Raw genomic sequence first — 21,442 nt, forward strand, 5'->3', positions numbered from 1 at the left:
TGGAGGTGGGGCAGAGAGTAGCGGTCACCTCTGGGCCCGTGCCTGAACCTGTGCAGAGGGAGGATCGGCTGTCATCCCCTCCCTGCCCCTTTACCCCGTAACTCCGCTGCAGGGTTCCCTGCAGACTTACTGTCCACCAGTCCCATAGTCTGGATGATAAAAATCAGGCTCCAGGAGGGTGTGAGTTCTATACAGGGTCACAGAGCATGTCAGTGTTGTGACCAGGTTCTCTCCATCGGCATCCTGTCTCAGCCCCTCCCGCCGTGACCATGCCGAGGGGAAGGAAAGTCACCACTGTCCTCCATCATCACAGTGAGGCTCAGAGAGGGGAAAGCTGTGGGCCCATTCAAGCCAAGCCAGGCTGGCTCTGGAGTAAGGGCTGAGTTCTGCGACAGCATAGCACGAGGAGCGTGGTCAGACAGGTGGGGTCCCGTGAGGCTGGTCTTAGCACCCCCAGGTGGAAAGATGGAGAAGCTGGGGTTTACCCTCCTCTCTGTTCACGGGTTCCCTAGAGACATGTGGCTTCTCTTCCTTGGGTAACTGCCAATATGTATTTTTCTGCCCTACCTAGAACCCCCATAGCCCCTGTCCTCCATGGTGGGTACCAGAGATGACATTGCTTAAGAATGCACAGCCCGAGCCTAGCCGAGCGGTGGTGGCACACGCCTTTAATCCCAGCACTCTGGAGGCAGAGGCAGGCGGATCTCTGTGAGTTTGAGGCTAGCCTGGTCTACAGCGTGAGATCCAGGAAAGGCTCAAAAAAAAAAAAAAGAAAGAAAGAAAGAAAGAAAGAAAGAAAGAATGCACAGCCCCCAAACCTCTGAGCAGATGTGAGACAGGTTGAGGCCACGCCCTTCCAGGGCCCCTCAGCTTCTCCACTCTCTAGGGCTGGGTCCATCCCACGAATGTCTGTCTGTGCCAGCCAGGTGCCAGGTACAGAGCCAAGCCTCTGCTTTATGGGCTCAGAGTTCTGAAGGCCAACTATTGTGCCATCCCACCCATGGCTACCACCCATCCTCTCCCATTCCTGTCTAGAAGACTTAGCCAGTCCCACCTCCATGCTACTCCAACAGGGCACGGCCCTCACACATTCCCGTAACACCCAGCACACACCCGTTACCCTGCGCTCCACTGGCCTCCCTGCCCTGTGGCCTTGGCAGCGGCTAGCCTGTCTGCCTGTGGCCACCTTGGTGCTCCTAGGGAAGGCTAACTAAGCTGCCCCCTGCCAACATGGCTCGTTCAGCTCCAGTGCCTGGGATGCTCCTGGCATAAAGTGAGTGTGTAAACACTGAATGAAACTTGCCCACCCTGAACAGGCCAGGAACACAGAAAGCTTTCCCAGAGCTCCCCTCCTCGGGCTGGAGGGTTCTTAGAGCTGAGAGCCCCAGCTCTGATCCTAAGCCCTGGCTCAGGCCACAGGCTGGTCATCTGCAAATATTTACATTTACAAAGTAAATTCACACAGGAGACATGACCTACCTAGGAAGGCTGTGGCCATGTGGTCGGTGTGGTCACAAAGCCACATGGGCCTGGGGGGTTGGATGTGAACAAGCTCCCTCCTCGGCTCTGCTGTTTAGCAGGAAAAGTTACAGAGTTGAGGGAGCCCAGAGACCCCCACAAACTGCTTCCATCTCATTCCCAGTTTGGGGAAGACTCGGAACTTAGCCCACCTCGGCCTGCTGCCCTGGGCCTCTGTGCTCCTCTGTCTATGGAAGGACACTCGGCACAGGAAGGGAGGCAGCTTTGGGGGACACAGGGCTAGAACCTGCAGAGCACACCAGCATGGTAGGGGTCAGCACACTGAGCGATGAGCACGTCAGCAGGGCTGTGGCACTGAGGGGTGACCTGGTCTGTTGAGGGGGACTTCCTAGGGGAGGTCTACATGTGGACAGTTGGGGACCTCCTAGATAGTGGGAAGTGGCCCAGAGTCAGTGGAACCTGTGAGGGCCAGCCTTCAGGGCCCTTGAAGGACACAGTAAAGACAGGCCTCAACCGTGAGCCTCCTTTAGGGTCTCTGGGCAAACACCAATGGGAGGGATGGAATGGCTTAACCACGGCAGGCCATGCCCCAGCCCACAGCATCTTCACTGTGTACGTTACAGGCCCTCTTACAGTGGGGCATGTCTCCAAAAGAATTTTTATCTGTTTATCAGAGCTTTGGAAGGTTTGCCTGATTTCTGTGAATCCTGAATGAAAGCTCAATATTTTCTAGTCCTTTTTGAGTTTTATGGTTTCCTTAAACTTTTTTTTTTTCCTCTGCTTTGTAGCTGGGTGTCTTAGGGTTTCTTTTATTGTTGTGAAGAGACACCAGGACCACCAGGACCAGGCAACTCTTATAGATGAAAACATTTAATTGAGGTGGCTCACTTACAGTTTCAGAGGTTCAGTCCATTATCATCATGGTGGGGAACATGGCACTGTGCAGGCAGACATGGTGCTGGGGTAGTAGCTGAGAGTCCTACATCTTTCAGGCAATAGGAAGCCGACTGAGACAGTGGGCAGTATCCTGAGCATAGGAAACTTCAAAGCCCACCCCACAGCGACACACTTCCTCCAACAAGGCCACACCTCCTAATAGTGCCACTCCCTGTGAGATTATGGGGGCCAGTTACATTCCAATACCACACTAGGGATGGGACCCAGGGCTGTGCTAGACCAGCAGCCCACCACTAAACTAACCACACCCCTAGCCTTATACTCAAACTTTTTTTTCTTTTAGATTTACTTATTTTTATGATATTTCCCCACGGCATGTGTATATGTGCACCAGATTTCCAGGAGCTGGAGTCACAGATGATTGTGAGCAGTCATGGGGTGCTGGGAAGTGAACCTGGGTCCCCCGCAAGAGCAAGTGCTCTTAGCCACTGAGCATCTCTCCAGCTCCAAAGAACCTTTTTTTTTTTTTTGGTTTTTCAAGACAGGGTTTCCCTGTGTAGCTTTGCACCTTTCCTGGAACTCACTTGGTAGCTCAGGCTGGCTTCGAACTCACAGAGATCCTCCTGGCTCTGCCTCCCGAGTGCTGGGATTACAGGCGTGCGCCACCACCACCCGGCTTAAAAACAAATTTTATAATCTCTCTCTCTCTGTGTATGTCTCTTTGTGTGCGTGTTTGTGTGTGTATGTGTGTGTGTGTGTGTGTGTGTGTGTGCCATCTGAAGATGGTGTCAGATCCCTGGAACTGGAGTTACAGGCTGTTGTGAGATGCTGGGAACCAAACTGGAGTCCTCTGAAAGAATAATGAACGCTCTTAACCACTGAGCCAGTCTCTCCAGCCTCACCTGAACATTTTTGAGACCAATTCTTTCTGTAGCCCTGGCAGGCCTCGAACTCACAGAGGCGCACTTGCCTCTGCCTCCCAAGTGCTGGGATTGTGGATGTGTGCCATCATGTCCAACTAAACTCCCTTTGCTAATTGAAACTCACAATCACTTTAAGCTACTCTGGACTGCTGCTCCATGTATGTGTGTGCGTGTACATATTTGTGTATACATGCATATATACACATATGTATATGTATATACATGTATTATGTGTATGTATATATATATGTGTATACATGTATATATGTGTGTACATATATGTGGATATGTGTATAGATTGTGTAGTGTGTGTACAAGTGTGTGAGCATGTGTATACATGTATGTGTGTGCGTGTATGTACGTGTGTGTACATGTGTGTGGGCAAGCACATATGTATACATATGGAGGCCGGAGCTTGATATTGGGTGTCTTCCTCGCTCTCTCTCTCTCCTTTTCTTTTGAGACAGGGTCTGCCACTGGCCCTGAAGCTTACCAATTCAGCTAGCCTGGCTGGCGTGTAAGCCTTAGGGATCCTCCTTCCTATCTCCACCCCCCAGTGCTGGGATCAGGCATGTACTACCACACACGGCTTTTACACGGGTGCTAAGGACTGAACTCAGGTCCTCACGCTTGCACACGGCACTTTATCAACTGAGCCATCTCCAGCACCTCTGTTCATTGTTCTGGTTCTTTATGGCTCTTGGCCAAATGTCCCAAACCAAACTGTTGGGCGGGAGCTGGAGTCAAGGGACAGACAAGTGGTGGTCATCTGGGGAACTGCTCCAATCAGTACATCTTTGAGGGTATGCACACACAGATGCTGTGGGCACAAAAGGGAGAAGCTAGCTATGGTGGTGCACACCTCTAATACTAATGCTAGGGAGGCTGAGGCAGGGGGATTGTAAGTTTGAGGCCAGTCTGGGCTACATAGGGAACCTTCTCTAAAATCAAGAACTGACGCTAAGCATGGTAGCACCTGTAATCACGACACCTGGGGGCTAGGCATGGTGACACCTGGGAGCTAGGCATGGTGACACCTGTAATCATGACACCTGGGAGCTAGGCATGGTAGCACACACCTCTAATCATGATATATGGGAGGTGGAGGCAGGAGGATCACAAATTCAAACTCATCCTTGACCACACAGTGAGTGCTAGGTCAGCCTGGGCTCTCCCTGCCCTAAAATAAAGGGGGGGGGGGCAGATCACTCCCCGCCCTAAAAAGATGGGGGAGGGCGGATTAAAAGACAGACTGGTGCTGCTTTGGATCAGATTTTTGCAAAGAATAATAAGGTGGCATTTTACACTCTCCCTGGGACAAAAAAGATGAAGGTCTGTGACAGGGTTTGCCTCCTGCTGGATGCCGGCCTTTCCTGCCGGGTAGAGCTGCAGAGTCCCACCCTGTCCTCAGCTCTGCTCGGCTTCCCTGAAGACCTGAGGGAGGACCACGAGTAAGTCACTTCATCCCTCTGCCTTGATTTCCCCAAGAGGAAAGCAGGGAGGGGTCTGTTCACCCATCCACTTGCTCTTCCTGGGCCCTGAGGAGGATGCCTGCTTCCCCATCTGTTAGAGCCATATGGTCCCAGTTTGCAGTGATAAAACCAAAACAAGACATGTGGGGGTGCCTGGGATGTGCAGGGGTGTGTGTGTCTGTCTGTCTGTCTGTCTGTCTGCACGTGCACGTGTGCACGTACTAAACACGAGTTAGCTGCTGTGGCTGTCTCTTCTAGAACTGTGCTGAGCCGTGCAATGCACTGGGCACAAGGCCTGCTTCACGGTGAATCTACTCTCGTCAGGCACCCCCACCCATCTTTGCCACCATCCTGGGCTGCAAGCCCCCACTCCTGTATCCTGTACGAGGCCCTTACCCCCTGTACCTGAGCAAGATGCGGTCCCTGGGACTCTTAAAGAAATTGCCCAGCCTGAGCAAAACTCCCATGTGCACACTGGGACCCGGAGCAGAGCCAGGCAGCCTCCTTACTGGGGGCTGGCCAGAGAGACCCGTCTGGTTTGGATTGCCGGCGCCTCTCACTCCCTGCCTCAACCCACAGGCCATGTCCAAGCAGCCAGGCTGGTGCCTTATTTGGGTCTTGTCTCCCCCCTCGGGATGACACTTCATGGCCTTAAAAGGCAGGCGCAGGGGGCTGAGGAGGGCAGTTACCACTGTTGGCTGGAGAGGCCCTCCAGCTGCGCCTTCCATCCTTGGCTTGGCCAGCCGGTCCCTCCAGCTGTGTGGAAAACCAGGCCCATGAAACCAGAGCAGCCAGGCTGGATAATCCTCCAGGGTGCGGAGGGGGCAGACTCCTGGAACAGGCAGCCAGCCTCTCCCTGGCTTTCATTTGGACATATCACTTTGGTCTTTTCTCACTAAGTGGGTTATGGAGAGCAAGCTCAATCATTTATTGAGCATCTACTCTGGACCTGAGCCCTGTGTATGTACAGTAGACCCCGTACACACATCACCCTCTCCTGGCCTTGCCAGACAAGAACAGAGGCCTTACTGTTGCAGGTCAGAGAGGACAAACCCACAGATCAGCAAATACAGGAGCTTGTCCGTGAGCTCTGCCACTGTCTGGGCTCACTGGGGAAGCCTTCAGCTTATGTGTGGCCCCCACAGGTGGCCGGCCCCTCTCACCAGCCCATCAAGAAGTCAGCCTTCTTTAGTCCTGCCTCCTTATTGCTGTGTGACCCAGAGAAGTTGCCCCACCTCCCTGTGCTTCTCTGTGCATTAAGGGGAGCAGAGATCCCCCTAGGGCAACAGCACAAAAGGCCGGCCGTCTGGCGGACCAGGGCTGGCTCAGGTCAGCAGACTCTTAGCCCGCTTCCCTCCATTGCAGGCTCCCCTGGCTTCCTGGAGCCCACGTGGTCAGGAAGCACCATGCGGCGGATGGCAGTGCGGCCCACAGCTTTCTCAGGTGGGTCCTGGGGCAGCCTCTTGGGGATCTCCGGACTGGAGGAGATCTAGGGTGGACCCAGGGCAGTGTGTGGTAACTGTCCCTGGAATTGTCATCTGGGTCCAGACCCTGGACAGAGAGCCTCAAGGCAGAGGATGTACCCAGAGGGGAGTCACGCTGTGACCTGTGACCCCTGGGTTTTTGTACTTGCAGCCCAACACCCCAGTTTCCTCTCTGTACTGGGGAGCCGGAGGCTTCAGCCAGATGCTTTCAAACCTCACAGCTGCCCACAACACGACTCTTAGGAGCAGGAAACCAAGAGTCAACCGAAGCCTCACCCTGCCCAGGGTGCCGTAGCCAGAAGTGGGCAGCCCTGGGTCTGGCTCCTCTGAGCTGTGTGGGTTACTGTGCTGGGCACTCACTGCACCTTGTCACAAACTCAGTTGTCTCCTGTGTGCCATCTGTGTCACACACAGGGCTACAGTGAGGACCAGGGCTGCCAGTTTGTACACACTTCATAAAAAAAAAAATCGGGGGGCTGGAGATGGCTCAGAGGTTAAGAGCACTGACCGCTCTTCCAGAGGTCCTGAGTTCAATTCCCAGCAACCACATGGTGCTTCACAACCATCTATAATGAGATCTGGTGCCCTCTTCTGGCCTGCAAGGACACATGCAGACAGAACACTGTATATGTAACAAATAAATCTTAAAAAAAAAAAAAAAAAAAAGCCAGGCGGTGGTGGTGCACACCTGTAATCCCAGCACTCCGGAGGCAGTGGCAGGTGGATCTCTGTGAGTTCGAGGCCAGCCTGGTCTGCAAAGCGAGTTCCAGGACAGCCTCCAAAGCTACAGAGAAACCCTGTCTCGGGGGGAAAAAAAAGAAAGAAAAAGAAAAAAAAAAGGTCAGAAAAGCTGGAGTGTGGTTCTGTGATACAGCTAGACAATGGTACCTGTGAGGCCAGCAGCATCCCAACTGTGGTCTGCTGGTCCCCAGAGCTGGTGGGACCAGGCTCCACCACTGCCCTGTAGGAAACAACAGTTTCCTGCCTATGGCCTCTGGATTTGGCGTTTGGATGCTGAGGCCTTCAGAAGCAGGGCCCCAGAGCCTTCACTGGGAGGAAGGTCCTCTCTGGAGGCTCTGGAATAGAAGGAACCCCGAGGGGTGATGCCCACCCAGGCTGCAGTGACTCTGCAGCCCAGGCCACACTGCTCCCCCATAGATTAGGGTTTTTAGCACCTGTCTCCCCCAGGGTGAGGACTCTAAGGGACCTAGGAGTTCTAGCCTCAGCCTTCCCCTTCCCCACAGGTTGTCTCAACTGCAGCAGAGTGTCTGAGCTGACCGAGAGGCTGAAGGCGCTGGAGGCCAAGGTGGGTGAGCAGCTCCCCTCTTGCCCTGGGCTTTGGAGACCTTGGCTTCCCCCACTCCTCTTACACCCCCATGCCCATCCTCTGAGCTTCCATGCCCGGGCAGACTGCTTTCCACAGGCATGGCCCAGCCCCTGCCTGATGTCCATCCAGCCTTGTCCCCTGCTCCTCAGTTGCTGTCCCTACGAAGCTGCTGCACAGCCTTACAGCCTGGTGCGTCCCTCAAGCCTGGTGCGCAGTCCCTCCAGGAGGCTGTAAAGCCCCTGCCATGAGGCCCAGCTTCAGGCAGATAACACATCCCCCAGCACAATGACGGTCCCTGCCTGCCCCTCACCTTTGCCCCTCATCCTGCCCCTCCATTCCATTATACATAAATGAAAATGCCCATCACACATCTCACATTATCTCAAGATGAAAAGCATTTGAAGGTTACAAAATAAGACAGTTAAACACAATCCTGAATGCAGGGTCAGGAAAAGTCAGAAATCCAGGAACTCACTATATAGACTACGCTGGCCTCCTACTCAGAGGAGGTCAACCTATCGTTTTAAATCATGTGTTTGCTCGTTCATTTGTTTATTGTATGTATGTGGGGTTCTAGGAACAAACTCAAGTCATCAAGTTCACTGGCAGGACCTTTACTCAGAGTCGCCCCCCACCAGCCCCCTCTCTTCTTTTGAGAGAGGGTCTCACCTATCCCAGGCTGGCGTCAAGCTGGCTGCATACCTGAAGATGACCTCCTGCCCCACCTGCTCCATGCTAGGATTACAGGTGTGCACTATTTATGTAGTGCACTATATGTGGTTTATGGGGTACTAGGATCAAGCCCAGGGCTTTGTGCAAGCTAGGTATGCCCTTCACCAGTGCCCTATGGGACCACCCATTCTCTTTCCCGTTTCTTTCCTTTTTATTTTATTTTATTTTATTTATTTATTTACTTACTTACTTACTTACTTACTTACTTACTTATTGGAGCTGAGGATCGAACCCAGGGCCTTGCGCTTCCTAGGCAAGCGCACTACCACTGAGCTAAATCCCCAACCCCTTTTCTTTCCTTTTTAAATGGTAGTATCTTAATTAGGCTTCTATTGCTGTGAAGAGACACCACAGCCACAGCAACTCTTATAAAGAAAACATTTAATTGAGGTGGTGGCCTACAGTTTCAGAAGGTTTAGTCCATTGTCATCATGGCATGGAGCATGGTGGCGTGCAGGCAGACATGGTGCTGGAGCAGGAGCTGAGATTTCTCACATCTTGACTCACAGGCAAGAGGAAGTGGTCTAAAACCCTGGGCACTATCTTGAGCATATATGAGACCCCAAAGCCCCCCTCCGCAGTGACACACTTCCTCCAACAAGACCACACCTCCTCCAGCAAAGCCACACCTCCTAATAGTGCCAGTCCGTTTGTGGGCCATTTTCTTTCAAACTATCACAGGTGTATTGCTGTGTAGTGTAGGCTGGTCTTGAACTCTAGACCTTCCTGACTCTACCCTCTTAGTAACTGGGGCTGCAGCCATAACCTGCCACCTTTTTTTTTTTTTAATGTATTTCTTTGTGTTTGGTGGGCATGTGAGAGTGCTGTAGTGTGTGTGTGTGTGTGTGTGTGTGTGTGTGTGTGTGTGTGTGTGTGTGTGTGTGTGTGTGTGTGTGTGTGTAGGTCAAAGGACAGTTTGGGAGTGGTCTTTTCTTCTACTCTGTGGGTCCCTGGAATTGAACTTAGGTTATTAGGGTTGGCTGTAGAAACTTTTACCTGCTGAGCTGTCTCACTGGCTCTAAGCTACCACTTTTTTGTTTTCTCAGAACAGGGTTTCACTGTATAGCCCTGGCTGTCATGGAACTAGCTCCATAGACCAGGCTGGCCTCAAACTCACAGAAATCTGCCTGTCTCTGCCTCCCAGTGCTGGGATTAAAGGTGTGCGCCACCGCTGCCTGGCAGCTACCACTTTTTAATCATCTTTTTCTTCCAGGGTTTCTGGACATGCATAGACACACACTGTCTTCTTGCTCTGCTATAACCCTCCTCTGGGAACTTGTCCTGATCAGATGTGAGGAAGTTTAATGAAGTGTTAACTGTCATGGGGAAATCTGGAAGCCAGATCCCTGAAGGAGAAGGAGCAGTTACATAATTACAGACCATCCGCTGTGAGGACAGAGACTATCTTTTCCTGACCCTTGGTCAGGAGCTTGGCATACTTGCAGAATCTTCTTCTTTGCCCTAGGCCCTAATGTGGGTGTGGGGTGTCAGGCCCTCCCAGTTTGCCCGGCAAAATCTCAGTGGTACGGCACTTGCTTGGCATGCGGGAGGCAATATGCCAGTCTTCAGCATGCATGCGCGCGCGCGCGCACACACACACACACACACACACACACACAGAGAGAGAGAGAGAGAGAGAGAGAGAGAGAGAGAGAGAGAGAGAGAGAGAGAGATCCTCCCAACCCACTGTGGACCTTTAACAGAGCAGCACACTCTTATGGCCAGCATATCCATGATCACAGAGCTCAACTTGGGTGGCAGGGGCAGTGGGGAATGACTGTTCCACAGTGCATATGATCAATGGTGACACTTCTGATGACATTCTGGGCCCCTTTGAGCCCAAGGTCTCCACTCTGCTGGCTTTTTGGGCCTCCTGACCCCCAAGGCCGAGGCGGGACTATCCCTAGTGAGTTCCTGGCGCCCACCCCATCTCTGTCTTCCTCCACAGGTGGCTGTTCTGAGTGTCACAGAGCAGACAGTATCTTCCATCCCAGCTCCCCCTGAGGACTCTGCCCTGCTTTGGGGATCCCCAGCTGCCCAGGGCAGCCCTGGAGATGGAGACCTGCAGGGTAAGAGGCAAAGCAGAGTACATACCCCCATGTGATAGTTTAGGTGGAAGAAATGCCCCCGTCTGACCCCTCAGGGCCAGCCTTTGTCTTCCCAGGTCTCCAGTGGACCTGACTGGAAGTACCTGGGGACTCCTGAGCCCTGCAGTCTGGGCAGCAAACAGTTCCAATTCAGGGAGAGGGGGTCTGGGATCTTCCCTCCTTGGCCCAGCAGGGATGCTGACGCCTGCCTAACTGCTCAACCCAGGGTTTACTAGGAGCCAGTGGGAATGGGGGAGGGGGGTGCACAACTACTTCAGGATAGTCAGGGCTGTCTGAGGGACCAGCTCGGGTGGGGGTCAAACGCAACGCCAGAGCTGCCAAGTTCATGTTCTTTACTCTGCAGACAGAGTTGATCCTTGGGAGCTGCCTGGGCCCATTGGCCCCAAGGGGGACACTGACAGCCAGAGCTCAGTGAGGATGAGAGGCCCACCAGGTACGTGCCCACGGGGCTGCCTTCCAAGCTTCTTTTTTTTATTATATTGTGTTGTATTGGTTGGTTTGTTGGATGTTGTTTGTTTCTTGTTGTTGCTGTTGTTTGTTTGTTTGCTCTTGCTTTTGTTGTTTGAGACGGGGTCTCCCTATGCAGCTTTGGCTGGCCTGGAGCTTGCTATGTAGACCAGGCTGGACTTGAACTCATGGAGATCCACCTTTCTCGGCTTCCCAAGTGGGAGGACTAAAGGCGTGTGCCCTCACAGCTGGCTCTCTTCAGCTTCTTTAGGCATGCCTCCTGCCAGGGGACTCAGAGGATGCTCTCATTGGCATAGTCAAGGTGGACAGGCCCAGTCCACTTACCGGGCCTTTTCTCGCCAGCCCTGCAGTGGTGCCCGTTCACGCCTGGGCTGTGAAACTGTCTTGGTCCACTTGGCTCAGACACTGCCCTCAACAGACCCTGAACTGGGCACTGGGTGGGACCAGCCCAGTCTTTGCCTCAGGATGGGGGATAGCTAGGCAGATGAGACACAACAGTGCCTGACCCCTCTGACCAGGTTCTGTGGAGGACACTGAGGTGTCTGGGAGCCCCTATAGAAGGAAGCCCAGAACAGCTTAGCTGAGCTAGAGGGCACGATGCTGTGTTCGTCCCTATAACAGATGGCCAAGGAGGACAGGCCTCTGCACTTTGGAGCCTTTGGAACCCACTGCTCCAGACTTCCTTGTCCCTGCCTACCACATGCCCACCAATCCCTGTTCTTAACTGCAGGTCCACAGGGACCCCCAGGACGCCCTGGCCAGACCGGGGCTGCAGGCATCCCTGGAGAGATGGGTCCTCCAGGACCTCCAGGCCCTCCTGGGCCCCCAGGCCCTCCAGCCCCTGCTGGGCCACCCCATGCCCATATCTCCCTGCATGGTAAGTCCTCCCTGGGGTCCCAGTGGGTTGAGGTGGGGTAACCGAAGTAGCCATAACCCTGGTACCTGTTTGTGACATCTATCACATGTCACCCTGTTGTTCAGCAGGTGCTGCCAATCTCCGTTCACAAAGGAAGGTCACGTGCCACGTCCACACACTGGGGAGAGGGAGAGTGGTTTCACACCCACACACTCAGAAACACCTGGCATTAGGCCCTCCCCGCGCCTCACAGCTGGCTGCAGTCCAGTGCTCAGAGTGCCGGGGAGCTCAACATCTAACTCAAGACGTGAACTCTGAGCTCCCGAGGCCACAGCCCTAGTCCTGTTGCTCAGGGTAGCTCCAGCCCCTTCCCCAGCCAAGCACCAGCATGGATGCGGGGCATCTCCTACAGGTAGCCCGGCCTGACCTACCCACAGAGGTTGGAGCGGTCAGAGAGCAACCTCAACCACATCATTTTTATTTATAGGTTTTTGTTTGTTTGTTTGTTTGTTTGTTTGTTTGATTTTTTCCCAAGACAGGGTTTCCCTGTGTAGCAAATCCCTTGTGTAGCTTTGCGCCTTTTCTGGAACTCACTTGGTAGCCCAGGCTGGCCTCGAACTCACAGAGATCTGCCTGGCTCTGCCTCCTGAGTGCTGGGATTAAAGGCATACGCCACCACCGCCCGGCTATTTATGTTTTTTTAAGACAGGGTTTCTCTGTGTAGCCCCAGCTGTCCTGGAACTCTCTCTGTAGACCAGGCTGGCCTCCAATTCACAGAGATCCCCACTGCCCGGCTCCCATCTTTGGTGAATGACTGGGTACCATTCCTTATTCATTCTCTTACTGTCTCATCCTTCTTGGTTTTGCTCTTAGCCTTGGTGTCCTTGTTTGTACTGTGCCCATGGCCAAAGTGCTCGCCCCCAGGGGGCGGGCATGATCCTCAGTGCATGGCCGCCTGAAACACCGTACACAGTTGGTGAAAGGCTGCTTTCATTCTGATGCTCATCGGCAACGGACAGTATGGGGACACTCGCTAGACTGTGGCAGGGTTAGAGAGCCAAGGTTCCCTTCCTCTCTGTACCTGGCAGCAGGGACAGGTGACCCTGCCTGTGCCGCAGGCTTCCCACAGGGCAATGCGGCAGAGGTGGCAGGCGGTGACTGACTGTCCCTCCACTCCCTCACTCTCTTTCCTTTGCCAGGAGATCCATTACTGTCAAATACCTTCACCGAGACTGGCAGCCACTGGCCTCAAGGACCCACTGGGCCCCCAGGCCCTCCAGGCCCCCCAGGGCCCATGGGTAAGTTGAGTCCAGCCTGGGGTAAGGGTAGGTGTTGATAGGAAGCAACAGGCCTGAGCTGTGGCCATTAGAAGACAGTGGTTGGGGAACTTCTTAGCCTCGTGGTCCATTCCGTTCCTGAAGACACTGTTTTGTTCAGGTCCTCCTGGACTTCCTGGCCCCGCGGGTGTCCCTGGGAGTCCTGGACACATGGTAAGTCATTATCCAAGTTCTGCCACCCATGCGTAACTCCATTCACCCATCTGTTCATCCGTCCATTCAGTAAGTACTTTGATATGCAAAGTGCTTTCCATAAATCTTCTTAACTCAGTTCACACAACAAGAAGCATCATTATCCCTTGAGGCAGTGAAGAGGGGGATTCTTCAGGCTGCAGCAGGCACATGGGATGGGGACGTCTGACCTGCCTGCTGTGTGCTAGGCCAAGCTGGGGCTCCCCTCCCTTTTCCTTTATCCCCATCCCCTGTCCTACCCCAGCACAAGGCTGAGGCCCTGTCTTGTTGTTCAGGGAACCCCAGGCCCTTCCGGACCCAAAGGGAGCTCTGGCCACCCGGGGGAGAAGGGTGAGAGGGTGAGTATACTGATGACCTTAAGTGGGGGTTCTGGGGAGTCCCAGGGGTCTGAGATGATGGCTCTCACCAGCTAACTTAGTTCTGTTTCCTCCTTATATAGGGACTGCCTGGGGAACCTGGCCCCCAAGGGCTAATGGGGTTGCAGGTAAGTGATGCAATCTCCCCCCATCCACCTCTCCAGGATCCCATCATCCTAGGTTCCTGAACCTGGAGCACCCAAACCCCTGTGTGATTCAGAACAGCTCCTCCCATGGCTGGGACCCGTCATCCGTCCTTTCAACCTGTCTGTCTGTGGCTCTGTATCCACTTCTTTCTCTACATGTCTCCATCTCTTTGTTGTTGTTTTCTTTTTTCGTTTTCAAGACAAGGTTTCTCTGTGTAACAGCCCTGGCTGTCCTAGAACTCACTCTGTAGCCCTGCCTGTCCTAGAACTCACTCTGTAGCCCTGCCTGTCCTAGAACTCACTCTGTAGCCCAGGCTGGCCTCGAACTCACAGAGATCCACCTGCCTCTGCCTCCTGAGTGCTGGGATTAAAGATGTGTGCCACCACCCCCGGCTTATATTTCTCTTTTTCATTCTCCATCTCTTAATGTAGATTTGTCCTTTTCTCCCTTTAATGTAGCCAATTTTTTGGAGTTACCCTGTGTGTTTTGAATCTTTGTTATTAAGCAGATACATGTTCAGGATTTCAGCGCTGCCTTTGCCTTTGTTTAATTATTAATATTCATGTCTCTAGAACACTCATCTTGGATTCTGCTTTGTTGGCTGTTAGAGGAACCACACCGTAATGCTTGCTGTCTGTGTATGTTGGTGCCAGTGTATTTAAAGCACATCTCTTGTAAATAACACGAGTCTTGCATTTTTCAGAGACTGCCGTTTAGTTCATTGATATTTTCATCATCTGCATAATTATCAGCGGGTTCTGTTTGAGTCAACAGTCTGCAGTTGGTGTCTGTTGATCTGCCCTTTTCCAATTCCTTTTCTCGCCTTCTGTAGTTAGTCATCGCTCTGCTTCTGAGCCACGTTCTCACTCGCCTTCCGCAGGATAGAGCACTTTGGGGGCCATCATGCCCACTAATAGCTTTTTAGCAGTACCCCCCTTTTTTGGCAACCCCTATTTCTGTTGGTTTTTTTCACAGTTGCTAAGAACAACATTGTCCTTCCGTCCTCACGTTACGTGATTAACGCATGCTTCAGTGTTAATCCAGTTGTGAGTGTGTGTCACAGACTCGTGCAGGTGCATTGAATGTGTGCTGTTCCATTTCCATTCTCTTCTGGGCTGTCACTGCTCTGTATTCTACTTCTGCGTTTGCTGTAAGCCCCTCAACACTTGTTTTGAGAGTGCTAGAATTGACCCAGGGCATTGAGCAGCCTCATTAGCAAGGGATCTATGAGGAAGCTACATCCTCAGACCCATATCGTCGTCATCAACATCATCTCCTTAAAGTCAGTTGGCATTAAAATAATAAAAGATAGCCAGGCAAAGGTGGCGCACGCCTTGAATCCCAGCACTGGGGAGGCAGAGGCAGGTGGATCTCTAATTTCGAGGCCAACCTGGTCTACTGAGTGAGTTCTAGGACAGCCAGGGCTACACAGAGAAACCCTGTCTTGAAAAAACAAAACAAACAAACAAATTTAAGCACTGCACACTCTGCAGCTCTAGTTTGACAAATTATGGTTTGAAAATATTACCAAAAACAAAACAAAAAATCCCTGAGCCCATATTGACCATGTACGGATTTTTAAAATCATGATTTGTTTTTTTCTGGTTACTGGGGATCAAATCTAGAGCCTTGCACATGTTACAAAAGCACTCTTATCATTGTATTATATCCATAACCATCTTTTTTATTAAGAATTATTTTTATTTTTGTGTATCTCTGTGTGAATGTATCCCATTGGTGGTGGGGGGATCCTTGGAGGTCAGAAGAGGGTGTCGTATGTCCTGGAGATGGAGGTACAGGTAGTTGTGAGCCACCCAACATGGGTACTGAGACCTGAACTCAGGACCTCTGGAAGAGTAGCAAGTGCTCTTAACCACTGAGCCGTCTCTGCATCCCCCACTCTACCCCATTTGGAGACAGGGTCTGACTAAACCGCTTATACAGGCCCAGGTTCAAGAGCTTATAACCTTCCTGCTTCAGCCCTTGCGTAGTAGGGATTCCACACCTTCGCCATCAGGCTCGGTTCTTACTCGTTCTTAAGCGGTACAGTGGCAGCTGTTAAAGAGCATTTACATTGGTGTCATCTCTATACACCTTCAGGTTACATACGAAGACTAAGCCTTTTACTGGGGGATTCGAACACCTGTGGGTTTGGGTACCCACAGGAGAATGAATTCCACATGAATACAGAGGGGTGGCTGTAGTTCTAAATTTGCTGATCATGTATCTTTTTTTTTTTTTTTAAGATTTATTTATTTATTATGTACACAGTGTTCTGCCTACATGTATGCCTGCAGGCCAGAAGAGGGCGCCAGATCTCATTACTGATGATTGTGAGCCACCCTGTGGTTGCTGGGAATTGAACTCAGGACCTCTGGAAGAGCAGTCAGTGCTCTTAACCGCTGAGCCATCTCTGCAGCCCCATGTATCGTTTCTAATACTATACTTTTCTGTAGATCCAGATTTCTGTCTGTCCTAGTTAGCTTTCTGAGGCTGCGATACGCATCATCACCAAAAGCAGCCTGGGGAAGAGAAAGTTCATTTGGCTTACAGGTTACAATGCAGCACTGAGGGAAGCCAGGTGTGAGCTCACGGCCGGAAGTAAAGCAGAGACTTAGAGAAGGACAATTTACTGGCTTGGTTTCCCTGGGACATGCTCAAGCAGGCTTTCTTCCATAACCCAGAGCACCTGCTCAGGGGTGGCACGGCCCACAGCGGGCTGGGTCCTCCTTTATCAACTGGCAGTCAAAATGCCCCCACAGATATACCACAGGCCGGTCTGATGGAGGCGGTTCCTCAACTGAGTGTCTGTCTTCCTGGGTGCTAGTTCAAGTTGACAATAAAAACTAAGCAACAGACTACTGACAGTGTTTCTTTTCAGCTAAAGAACACCCTGTGGTTTTTCTCATAGTACGGGTCTCCTCACAGCAGTTTATCTAGAACTACTTTTAGAGGATGGCTGTGTTGCTCAGTGTTACAGCTCTTGTCTAGCATCTATGAGCCGATCCCTGAGTTCAACATGGCAACCAATCAATCAATCAATGATAAATTAATAAATAAGCCAGCTAGGTGAGCTGGCACACACCTATATTCCCAACACATGGGAGGCTGAGGCAAAAGGTTCAAGAGTTTGAGACCAGCTTAGGCTATATAGTAAGTTCTAGGCCAGCCTAGGCTACAAACCCTGTCTTAAAAACAAACAGTGGGGGTTGGGGATTTAGCTCAGTGGTAGAGCGCTTGCCTAGCAAGCTTAAGGCCTATGGTTCGGTCCTCAGCTCTGGTTTAAAAAAAAAAAAAAAGACAGGGCTGGAGAGATGGCTCAGCGGTTAAGAGCACTGGCTGCTCTTCCTGAGGACCCGGGTTCAATATCCAGCCCCCACATGGCAGCTCACAACAGTCTGTATAACTCCAGTTCCAGGGACTCCTACACCCTCACACAGACACAGGTAAAACACCAAAGCACATAAAATAAAAATGAAATTAAGAACAAACAAACAAAAAGTGAATATAGGGAGATGGCTCAGCAGTTAAGAGCACCTACTGTTTATTCTTGCATAGGATCTGGACTCAGCATGGTGGCTCACAACCATCCAATGCCCCTTTCTGTTCTCCATGGGTACTGCATGGGGATGGTGCACACACATACATATAGGCAAAATATTCATTAACAAGAATGAAAAAAAACCAAACAAACCAATCAGTCAATAGTAAGATACTTTACAGGGCTTCACTATGCCTGGCTGTCCTGGAACTCACTATGTAGATCAGGCTGGCCTTGAACTCATAGAGATCCACCTGCTTCTGCCCCCTAAGTGCTGAGATTAAAGGCGTGTGCCACCACTGCCCAGTTAAGATACTCTTTATTGTAGCTTAGTTTTTAAAAGATACTTGGCTGTATATAAACTTTTATGTTGGCAACTTTATCGTCTTGGACTATTTTAAGATATCGATTGCTCTATGACCTTCTTGCTTATATAGTTTCTCATGATAAGTTGGTTGTCATTCTCTCTGTCTCTGTCTCTCTCTGTCTCTGTCTCTCTCTGTCTGTATGTCTCTCTCTGTGTGTTATGTTACCTTTTGGTTTTTAATATTTTACTTTTGGCCTCAGTTTTGAATAGATATGGCCGTGATGTGACTAGGTGTGGTATTCTTTGTGTCTCACTTGCTTTGGTTTCGTTAATACTCCTGGATCTGTGAAGTTTTACTTTTATTCATCATTTCTACTGATCATCTGTAAATTGGTGTAGTATCAATGGGGAATTTTGTGGGGATCTCTGCAGCCTTCTCGGGCAGCGGATTGACAAGCCCCAGGAGGTAAGAAGGCAGTTTGGTGCAACAGTAGCCAGCATTGGCTCAATCGCTGGGAGTCTGGCCCCGAGTTGTTTATTGTAGGTGTATTTAAACAGTGCACACCTGGTGAAAACTATCCTGTGATGATTAACTCAATCCCATGTCCACAACAAAGCGTACAACAGAAGCTAAATACAGTCATGACTACATAGAAACTCTTTGTAAAGTATATGTGACACCGTCCATAAAGATAGGTTCTATAGATTGACTGAGAAAGACACATTTATGAGAATGGATCTGGCAAGGGGTCTGTCTGGTGCCAGAAGGTCTCCGACCACACAGATTTCACAGAGGTCACCAGGCTAGACAGCAGGTCTGCTCCAGCTTTTTGGATGGAAAGTAGGTTTTGTACTCCTTCTCCTGAAGGACCAACTCTATGAACTTAACATTCCAAGCTCCCCTAGTGCATGACTGTGAGCACAAAGACCTCTGTGCCTCCTACAGGATTTGAGGAGTTAATACAGTTAACACAAATGTTATATAATAGCTTTAGGTTCAATGGAAAGTGTAGAGTACCCTAACCCTACACATGTACACCCTCTCCCACTCTTGACAACCCCCAGGGGTTCCTCTGTTATACTTGACAGGTCTGCACTAGCAAAGATTACATTCTTTCTTGGATTTATTCATTCTGAGAGTTTGAAAGATGCAATAGACGTAACAGCCATGTACTGCCATTCAGTACAATAAAGTTTTATTGCTCTGGAAATACCCTGTGCATTGTCTATTCGTCCTTCCCTCCAACCTAACTTTGGACAACCTCTCATCTTTTTACTTGTCTCTGCAGCTTTGCCTTTTTTAGAATGTCCTTTCGTTAGAATCTTACACTCCCATGCTCCTTTGCTTTGTTCATTGTGGCTGTTGCTGTATCTACTTAGGTCTTTTCTCTCTTTTTTGTTTGTTGTTGTTGCTATGGCCAGGAATTAGAGGTGTGAGCCGGTCTGCAATCCCATGCACTAATTTGCTGTTTCTTTCCCCTTGCTCACGTCAGACTCCGTCTGCTCTGCCTCTGACGTCCCATGAGGGAAACTTCAGTTATTTGTTTTAATTTCTCTTCTGATACATACATTCGATGAGCCGGTTTCCCCGTGAGCATTCTTTTTGCTGTATTGTACAAATTTCGATCAGTTATATTCCCATTTAGTTCAAAATAGTTTTGCTTATCTCTTATGACTCCATCTCTGACCTGTGTGCTAGCTGAAGTACATTGGTTAATCTCCTGATGTCTTAGAATTTTCCCAATATCATTCTGGAATTGATTTCTTTCTTAGTTCTATAATGTGTCTTAGCCTGCACCTCATGATTTCTCTCTCTCTCTCTGATTTATTTATTATGTATACAGCATGTATGACTGCAAGCCAGAAGAGGGCGCCAGATCTCATTACAGGTGGTTGTGAGCCACCATGTGGTTGCTAGGAATTGAACTCAGGACCTCTGGAAGAGCAGCCAGTGCTCTTAACCACTGAGCCATCTCTCCAGCCCCCATGATTTTTCTTTTATGGGGGCTAAAGAATTTGTTTTATGGTCCTGCCACCTGCCAAATGTGACCATTTCTGTTGGAGGCAAACCACAAATTTAGGATCTTCATGCCTCGGGCTCCCAAGTAGCTGGGATTACAGCCTTGTACCACCAAGGTTTTTTTTTGTTTGTTTTGTTTTTTTTAAATTAATTTGTTTTGTGTGCACGTCTGTGCCTGTGGAGGTCAGAAAAGAGCATTGGATCCCCTGGAACTGGAGTTATAGATGTTTGTGAGGCAACAGTGGATTCCGGGGATTGAATCAGGGTTCTCAGTGCTCTTAACTACTAAGCCATCTCTCCAGCCCCAGTTCTTTAATTTTTGATCTTTTAATTTTTAATCTTCTGTGTATTGTGTGTGTATTGTGTGTGTGTGTGTGTGTGTGTGTGTGTGTGTGTGTGCGCGCGCGCGTGCGCGCGCGCATGCACGGAGGCCAGAGGTCAATATTAGGTGCCTTCTATTACTTCCTGTTTCATTCACTCATTCATTCATTCACTTGTTTTTTTAGACAAGGTCTCTCATTGAACCCGAACTTACGTATTCAGCAAAGCTCAGGATCTTCCTGTCTCTGCATTCAAGTTCTAAGAGTGCAGGTATAAGCCGCCATGCCCAGCTTTTTATGTGGTGCTGGGAGTCTGAACTCAGCAAACACCTTATTAGATTCTTTAAAAAAATATTTTTAGATTTATTTTATTTTATGTGTATAAGTTATTTTTCTGCAAGTATATGTTTGTGCACTACACCTGGGTTCCTGCAGAGGTCAAAAGAGGTCACTGAATCCCCAGGACTGGAGTTCTGGATGGTGGTGAGCCACCATGTGGGTGCTGAGAACAGTGCTCTAGGGGAGAAACAAATGATCTGAACTGCTGAGCTAACTCTCCAGCCCCTATCTGGCCTCTTAAGCTTTATTTTATTTTATTTTTTATCGTGTCTTTCTATTTAATGTGAGCATCTGCTTGAGTGTTTAGTTTGTGGGATTTATTGGGTTTTTGTTTTGTTTTATGGTCCTGCCACCTGCCCAATGTATCCATTTCTGTTGGAGGCAAACCACAAACTGGCTGTCCTGGAACTCGGTCAGTAGACCAAGCTGGCCTTGAACTCAGAGATCTGTCTGCCTCTACCTCCCAAGTGCTGGGATTAAAGGCATGTGCCACCACTGCCTGGCAGTAAATGTTTTTTTATAGCACATAGGACTATGAGCCCAGGCTGGCACTGCCCATAGTGAGCCGATGTGGGTCCTCCCAAATCAATCACTAATTAAGAACATGCCCTGCAGACTTCCCTACAGGCTGATCTGGTAGGGGCATTTTCTCAGTTCAGACTCACTCTTCCCAAGTTGGCATAAGAACTAGCCAGCACATCTTGTATACTATTAGAGGGGCCAGCCTTAATATTACACATCCCGGGGCTCAGGAGAGAGAACTACTAACGGCGAGGACTATTTTCAGGAAATAGAATCTCAGCACACTGAGCTCTATAGTCCACTTGCTTTAGTTCCTCTGGCATAACATCCTATCTACACAGCTTCAGCTCTGTTCTTGTGCCTAGCTCCTTTCTTGCCTGATTTCTCTCTGCTTATCTACTGCTCCCTCTGAGTTCTATCTTATTCTCTCCTCTTGATTCTGCCTCATCTAGGTCCTTTTCACCCTGCTCTTACCCAGCTAGGACTTCCCCATCAGGCTCTTCCTCATCTCCCATCTCGTTCCTCTAGTCCTCTCTTCTAGCCCTTCAATCTAGTTCTTCCCCATCTCAGTGTGTTCCTCTCAAGTTCTTACCCATCTAGTTCTTCTATTCTCCT

The 21,442-nt window shown here is 50.2% G+C and overlaps 1 protein-coding gene across 6 annotated transcripts in view; it reads left to right on the forward strand.

The window, feature by feature from the left end:
• Positions 1-21,442, forward strand: part of Emid1 (EMI domain containing 1) — a 48,136-nt gene that overhangs the window by 11,418 nt on the left and 15,276 nt on the right. For all 6 annotated transcript variants that reach the window (XR_004946076.1, XM_036201405.1, XM_036201404.1 and 3 more), the window contains exons 4-12: positions 6,137-6,214; positions 7,500-7,561; positions 10,263-10,383; positions 10,766-10,855; positions 11,621-11,767; positions 12,946-13,044; positions 13,184-13,236; positions 13,551-13,613; positions 13,715-13,759. Coding sequence is in view for 5 of the 6 variants with exons in the window: in XM_036201405.1 (XP_036057298.1) it covers positions 6,137-6,214; positions 7,500-7,561; positions 10,263-10,383; positions 10,766-10,855; positions 11,621-11,767; positions 12,946-13,044; positions 13,184-13,236; positions 13,551-13,613; positions 13,715-13,759 (758 nt within the window). In the remaining variant the exon portion in view is untranslated. The remainder of the gene's footprint in view (positions 1-6,136; positions 6,215-7,499; positions 7,562-10,262; positions 10,384-10,765; positions 10,856-11,620; positions 11,768-12,945; positions 13,045-13,183; positions 13,237-13,550; positions 13,614-13,714; positions 13,760-21,442) is intronic.

Source organism: Onychomys torridus, chromosome 10 (genome assembly GCF_903995425.1).
Source record: "Onychomys torridus chromosome 10, mOncTor1.1, whole genome shotgun sequence".
NCBI lineage: Eukaryota > Metazoa > Chordata > Mammalia > Rodentia > Cricetidae > Onychomys > Onychomys torridus.